Raw genomic sequence first — 7,261 nt, forward strand, 5'->3', positions numbered from 1 at the left:
CTCTTTCAGGTTCATCAAAAGTTCATGGATGAGAAGTAGTACAGAGAGACTTTATAGTATCTCACTATTTAGTATAATCCACTGGTTTCACTAAAAAATCATATTAAATTGGAGATGTTATTAATATCAAGAAACCAAAGCAGTATATAAACAGCAAGGTGTTTGTGTCATGCATGAGTCTGAGTCCTAGCTCCTCTCTTACCAGGTGGGGATAATCAACAGAGATCTCAAAGGACTTATATGAAGATAAAATGAAAATTAAAGTGTTGAGCACTCACTGGACCCACAGTAAGCTCTCAATAAAATTAAGTTTGCATGTGTAAAAAAAGCTCAAGAGATTACTATCATTATTCAGGAGAGAGATGAAAAATTATTCAAAAAGGAGACTAAGGAAAGGCCATAACACTCTGCTAACGAATTAAACTAGTCCAGCTAATTTAACATCTCTTAATTTTGGAAGACTAGAAATTTAGTAACTTAAAAAAAAAAAAGGAATTTGATACCCACGCAATTAATTTTAGTAGTGTTGTCGCAGCCTTAAAAAGAACATTCTCTAAAAGAACAGTAAGGTGTTTCTGGATAACCTGCACATTATGCGAATGGGAAGCTTATGCTGTAAAATGACACTGTCTAAATAGCTGCTGCCAACCTTCAATACTTCTGCAAAACAAACGCTATTGTGCCAAGGGTTCTTCAGTATCCAGCCAGCTATTCACGCCTGAGGCGACTGGGAATCCTCGGCTGCTACCAGGGTACCAGGGAACTGAGGCACACAGGCTCTCAAAGGAGACAGGAGACGGGAGCCACAAACCACACCGGAAGTCAGAAGCACACACCCTGGTGTCAGCTGTGTCTCTAAAGGGGATCAATCCAGGGGAAGAAAAGAGGTGGGCATAAAAACTGTTGACAATCAATGATTTTTGAGATTCACTGGGTATGTTTAAAACGTTGCTAAAAATCAGTAAGTCATATTTACTTATTTAATTACACTAGTGAGGATGAAGCAGAAAAATATTACCTCGATAATCCACTCCAGAATTTAGTTTTACCACCACTGGTCGTCCAATGATTTGCTTTAAGAAGTCGCTGGGAGTTTGCTTCCGTAGACTCATTGTAACAATCCTGATCAGAAATCTGAAAAGGGGCAATAAAGGCAAGGACAGAAGTTAATTACTGAACCAAAAAAAAAGCCTGAAGACCTTAGCATATTATAAGACACCAAGCATCAATGGAGCACATGTGAAAACTCCACATTATTCTACCACCACACAACAGCTAACATGTTTCAGGACCTACTAGGAGCCAGAAACTAAGTGATGCGTTTTCCATACATTATCTCATCAGTCCTCACATCCTCATCGTAGAAGGGCCCTGTTCTCAACCACTTGTACTACTGCCTCACATACAAATCAGTATACCCATTCATTGAATGCTTGTGTTATTTATGCAGAGCAATCTGCTAAGATCCTTATACACACTACCAAATTTAATCTTTACAAGAATCCTGGGAAGGTCTTAATACCCCCATTTTGGTAATGAAAATAAAGGCACACAGAAAGATGAAATAATTTGCTCCCAAATGTGATGAAACTAACATTCAAGCTCAAATCAGTCATATTTTAAAGTCTATTCAAAGGTTCTCATAATTTAAGTTAAATAATTTTCTTTTCCAAGAGAAGTCAACATCCCAAGTTAAATAACAGAAAATACAAGTTTTAAAAACTACTCTTGAATTTGGGACCTCCTCATCCACTGCATCTCCCCAAGGCCTGAAAAAAATCTTAATGTGATCAACTGATTATTTTGCTCAGCAAATTTTAATGTAACTTTTCCACTGAACTGTCAGTGTATTTTTTTTGCTACACAGTCTCAACAGAACTAAAATCACAACTACTATTCTGGACAACCACTATTCATTCAGGACTCAGACCACACAACAATGTTATGCAGTTTTGAACACAAGGAAAATAAAAAACAAAGTAAATACTGTAACGGATTATATACCTTTAATGGGTTCAGTAAAAATAAATCTTCCCATTCATTTATAAACTGCCTTATTTATGTGCTGAACATGTGCCGGTTTGTGGATGAATAGATCCAGAGACTATTAACCCTGAGGGCCTGATATTGACTCAACTCATGAGTCTTAAGTTCATTTCCTATCAGATGCTAAATCCCATTATGCCAGTTTCTTCATATATAAGATCGAGATCAAACTAGCTATTTTGTGTTAAAAAACTAGTAGCATGCATCATGAAGTGAAAATCTAGTTCACAGGGATAGTATTAACTGCCTTGTTCAGTTAACAACTGAAAAAAAAATACGAACCTAGACTATTAGTTGTTTAACTGATGGTGTCCCGGTTTTTTGTTCGTTTTTGAGTTTTTTTTGCATTTTTTCTTTTGTTGAATTTATTGAGGTGATACTGGTTAACAAAGTTATACTGGTTTCAGGGGCACAATTCTACAATGCATCACCTGTACTGTATTGTGTGTTCACCATCCCAAGTCCATCACCATTTATCCCCCATACCCTCTCACACCTCCTCCTCCCCCCACACATAAGCACCACACTGTAAGCTGTGTCCATGAGTTTTTTCTTTTTAACTCTATCCCCTCCACCCCCCACACCCAACCCCACCCCCTCGATAGCTGTTAGCCTGCTCTATGAGACTGTCTCTATTTTGCTTGTTAGTTCATTTTGTTCATCCCAGACTATTAGTTATTTAACTGATAGTGTTATAATTTTTAAAATCTTATTAATATTCTCTCCCCTCACCTCTAAAAAAAAGCTCAGCTATAGCCCTAGCCGGTTTGGCTCAGATCAAGCTGTGGAGTGAAGGGTCCCGGGTTCAATTATGGTCAAGAGCACATACCTCAGTTGTAGGCTCAGTCAGAGCCGAGTGGGAGGGAACCTATCACTGTGTTTCTCTTACATAGAGTTTCTCTCTCCCTGCTTCTCCCGCTCCCTTCCATTCCTTCTAAAACATCAATGGAAAAAATATCCTTGGGTGAGGATTTACAAAAACTAAAATGAATAAATGAATAAATAAATAAATAAAAGTCCTTGTATATTCTTGTAAGCTTATCAAAGATCATACCTCTGCCATTACTATTAAGCCTCATCTTTACTCCAATTAACACCAATTTCTGTCTAAAGGCATTCAACACTTCAAACTTTCACCAGCACCTTAGTGGCAGGCACATTGGCTGGGTAGGGATGTAACACCAACAAGATATGGCCTTGGACCCTTGGAATTTATACTACGAAGCAGACCACACACACACACACACACCCTTGTAAAAGGAGAATTTTTAAAAGTTGTATGTAGTTGGATAGAATTTTGCAGAGAAGAGCACACAGAAAGATCAGAGAAGGACTTCTGGAGGTGACACCTGAGCGGAGTGTGAAGGAAAAGAGTCCACCAGCTGGAAGGACAGAAAGCTTGGCGAAGGCATTGGACAGTGAGAGGAGAAAATCGACACAGGCAAGGAGGGCCAGCTGCAGCCTCCGAAGGCAGCAGGGCCACATTCCTGGGGAGCATGACTAAGAGCTTGGCCTTGAGCCTCTAGGGCCGTTTCCCAAACATGAGCCTTTGGATCACTTGGAGATTCCGCTTCAGTAGAACCAGGGTAGGAACCCGGGATCTGTTTGCACAAGCCTAGGAGGCTCCTATGAACCGGTGGGTGTGGGAAATACTGTGTCAGTGGCTAGGGACACGGGATGATTGAAGCAGAGACCTGCATGAGTACCAGTGTCCAGTTCAGATGGAGTGGAGATGTGCTCTGGCATCAAGTTTCACATCTGGTTCTATTTGATGTAACCTGTCACCAATTACTGTCTTATATTCTTCTTCTTTTTTTTTTAATACAAGTCTCTTCTCCCTCAACAGACTGTAAGCCACATGAAAGGAGAGACAAATACCAAGCTTTTCATTTATTCTCCAGAGCATCTATATTCTGGCAGATCTCTTGAAAAATATTTTAACAGTTATTTGGAAAGAGGATGTTGCTTCAAACACATTTTATCTATCACTTTAGAGTCCATAATTTTTACATTTGTCTTCATTAGGCTTCCTCGATACTCCCTTTTACTTAATAACTTGCCCATAAATCCATTTTGTATGAGTAAATTGGTCTCAACATCACAATTTTTCCCATCACTTGGCTCACGTGGAAACTTTGTTTTCATCTTTGAAACTGGATAAGGCAGAAGGAACAGTTCTGACCATTTCTGAAGCAAGAGAACAGACGCTTGAACCATCTGTATTATAAAAGGCCAGTGGCCGTAATGCAGTAATGACCAAATGACCGGTCACTAGGAGGTGCACTGATGGGTCTCCAGGTCCGGTGGGTCTGGGTCTCGTGCAATTTCACACACTGAGGCTTTAGTAGACACATAAGAGGAAAAAGGCCTCCTTTCTGCAGGGTCACCTTGATAAAACTCCTCCCTTAAAAATTAACGCCACAATCACCCTCTATGCCTCCAACCCTGGTTTGTTCTAACTAAATTACCTATTTTCACACATGGCTATTCAAAGGCAGAAGCTTCTGAGAGGTCTAAGATGAGAACATCTGCAAATTGCCCTGCAGAGATTTCCTTTAGTAAAAAAAATGGGGGGAAAGAACCAAATTTTACTCATCCAGGTATGTGCCAGGCATTAGAGTCCTGAGCAATTCACAAGGTCACCAGGTGAGGTAGCAAGCAGAACCAAGGCTTGATCCCAAAGCCCAAGCCCTTGCAAAGGCACAACTGCCCTTTGGACTATGTCAAGGTTCTCCTGTTAAACAGGTGATGGCCACAGCCAGTGAGAGGGAACCTAAATTATTGTAAATCAGCCCATAAAGGACTATAACGACCAGAAATATCTCTAATGTAATTTTGAGTCATGTCACTGAGCAAAAAAACACGTAAATTCTTGTTTCTTGGCCATGTTCACCTGGAAATTTTTGCCTACTCTTAGAATATTTACAGCTTAGGGTGAAAAAAAAATTGAAAAGCAAAATATTGCTATGAAACATAATATTACAACCCAAGTAAATATACTTTAGCAGAATATATCAGTCTGAGAGGACATCCAACACTGAGAACGGCTCTCCTTTCCAGCGGAGCAGTCTCCCACAGCAAGCTCCAAGCTTCTGGGGGGTCTCTGGTACCTAAACACACTGCCCAAGCCTGTGGAAGGGGCATTTAAGGGCAGCGCTAAGTCTCCAACTATGGGCATAGTGACTAATACAGTATCATTCATGTACCTGAGCAGCTATAACATAGTAACCACCAAATAAAATACGGAGAAAGGAGAAACGTTTCTTTGTTGTCCAAGAAGCACCTGCATCTGAATCAACAGAGAAGCTTGCTAAAATGCAGATTCCAGAAGCCTCCCCAAAGTCAGGCTGTCTAGGCAAGGGGCATTGGAATTCACATAAAGTTCCCCAAATAATCCCTGTAAGCAAATGGTTCTTGACCAGGAGAGATTTTGCCCCCATCCTCAGGGACATTTGGAAATGTCTGGAGGCATTTTGGATTGCCCTGAATGAGGGTATCTAGTAGGTAGAGGCCAAGGATACTGCTGACCCGTCTACAAAGGATAAGAAAGCCCTCCCTAACAAAAAATTAACTGACCCAAAATGTCAATTGCGGGTGAGAAACTGCTGTAAGTCCTAAATCAAAAAGAGCAATGTTCTCTGGTCTCGACATCAAGTTTTGAAAAAAACCACCTTCAAGGTGGAACAAATGAGGACAAACAGCTAAGTTCTAACGGGATGACAGAGTATAAACTGTAACTTATGAAATACTTTATCCCAACAGTTAGAGAATCTGAAAACAATGACTGCCAACAAATCTTGAAGGGGCTGTCATTCTAAATAAGGATTTCTAGCCCTGGCCATGAAAATGGACCCTTTCCCATTTTTCAGTGTCACAAATCCCTCGGAGGATCGAAATCTCTGTTACTTGGTACAATTGTAAAAGGAAAGATTAATCCGGGGATGTAAACATCTCTTCAAATTCTAGTATCGAGTGTGCCCAGTTCAGTGAGACCAGCGAGGCAGCATCAAGAGTACTCACTTGGGAGGCAGGACACCTGAGTTCTAATGCCAGCTCTGCTACTTAATTAGCCGTGCGCCTCAGGTAACTCATCACTTCACCTCTCAAGGCCTCAGGCTCCTCATCTGCAAAATAAGGCAGTTATGCTAGAAGATCACTTAAGTGACCCAACAGTCAGCCAGCCTGCACAGCAACTCCAACAATACACACACACACACTAACATACCCTCTCAAGATTCCTTCGCAAAACTTAAGGAAGTGGACTTGCCAGACACCACCATTTAACAAACAAAAAACAAACAACAAAAATTCCAAAGACAGGCTCACCTTTGCTGGTTGGTGTATTAGAAATGTATTACCAGCTATCATAATTTTGGTGCAACAGGCAGTCCTACACATGAATGATGTAAACGACTAAACTATTTTGTTAAACAATGTGGCAATGTGTGTGAAGACCTAAAAAGACCTTGGTAGAAGGCAGCACCTATTCCAATAATTTCACTTCTCAAAATCTAGTCCAAGTAAATAATCTAAAATACAGGTGGTGTGTGTGTGTGCGTGTGTGTGTGTGTTTTAAGTTTATCAGAGTATTGCTACCAGAGTTGGGATAGTTGAGTAATTTTGGGGACATACATAATGATGGGTTAGGGAGCCAATCAAAAGAATATACAAAATTAGAGATGTTATTTAGAAGACTTTTTTTTAATTGATGAGAGAGATAGGGCAGGAAGAATTTTTAAACAAAACTGGAAAACTAAATATACTGTGAAGTGACCAAATAGGTCAGAGGATGGTTTTCTCACTGAGCTCTTCAGTACTTTCTTTTTTTCTACAATAGCCTGTACCACTAAGGGGACCACACTGAGCCACGAGCACCTTACCTGCACCCCCCGATGCTGGAAGCCAGAGCCTGAACCCCGGCCAGGGACGCGCGCCCCTGCACACAAAAGCCCTGGGCCAGAGGTGACCACCGGACAACGGCAGGTGGGCGTCCCCAGCCTGGGAGGGTGGGCCAGCCCGCCCTTAATTCCTGGGGGCCCGGTGCAAGCACCCCGATGGCTACAGGCCCGGCGGACAATGTCCTGCAGCCCTAACACCCCGGCGCAGCGCGGCCGTGCCCGGAGTCCGCTTTCCCGCCGAATCCCCAGGCTGAAGTCGGGGTTCCCTGCGACAGCCTGGGGTGCACTCGGAAGCCAGATCCGGGGGCTCCGGCGGG

The 7,261-nt window shown here is 41.8% G+C and overlaps 1 protein-coding gene across 1 annotated transcript in view; it reads right to left on the minus strand.

Moving 5' to 3' along the window:
* LSM6 (LSM6 homolog, U6 small nuclear RNA and mRNA degradation associated) overlaps nucleotides 1-7,261 on the minus strand; it is a 10,074-nt gene that overhangs the window by 2,409 nt on the left and 404 nt on the right. Inside the window, exon 2 of the mRNA XM_015558861.1 lies at nucleotides 1,019-1,134. Coding sequence (XP_015414347.1) covers nucleotides 1,019-1,112 — 94 coding nt within the window. The 5' untranslated portion in view covers nucleotides 1,113-1,134. The remainder of the gene's footprint in view (nucleotides 1-1,018; nucleotides 1,135-7,261) is intronic.

This window comes from Myotis davidii, unplaced genomic scaffold (genome assembly GCF_000327345.1).
Source record: "Myotis davidii unplaced genomic scaffold, ASM32734v1 scaffold151, whole genome shotgun sequence".
Taxonomy (NCBI): domain Eukaryota; kingdom Metazoa; phylum Chordata; class Mammalia; order Chiroptera; family Vespertilionidae; genus Myotis; species Myotis davidii.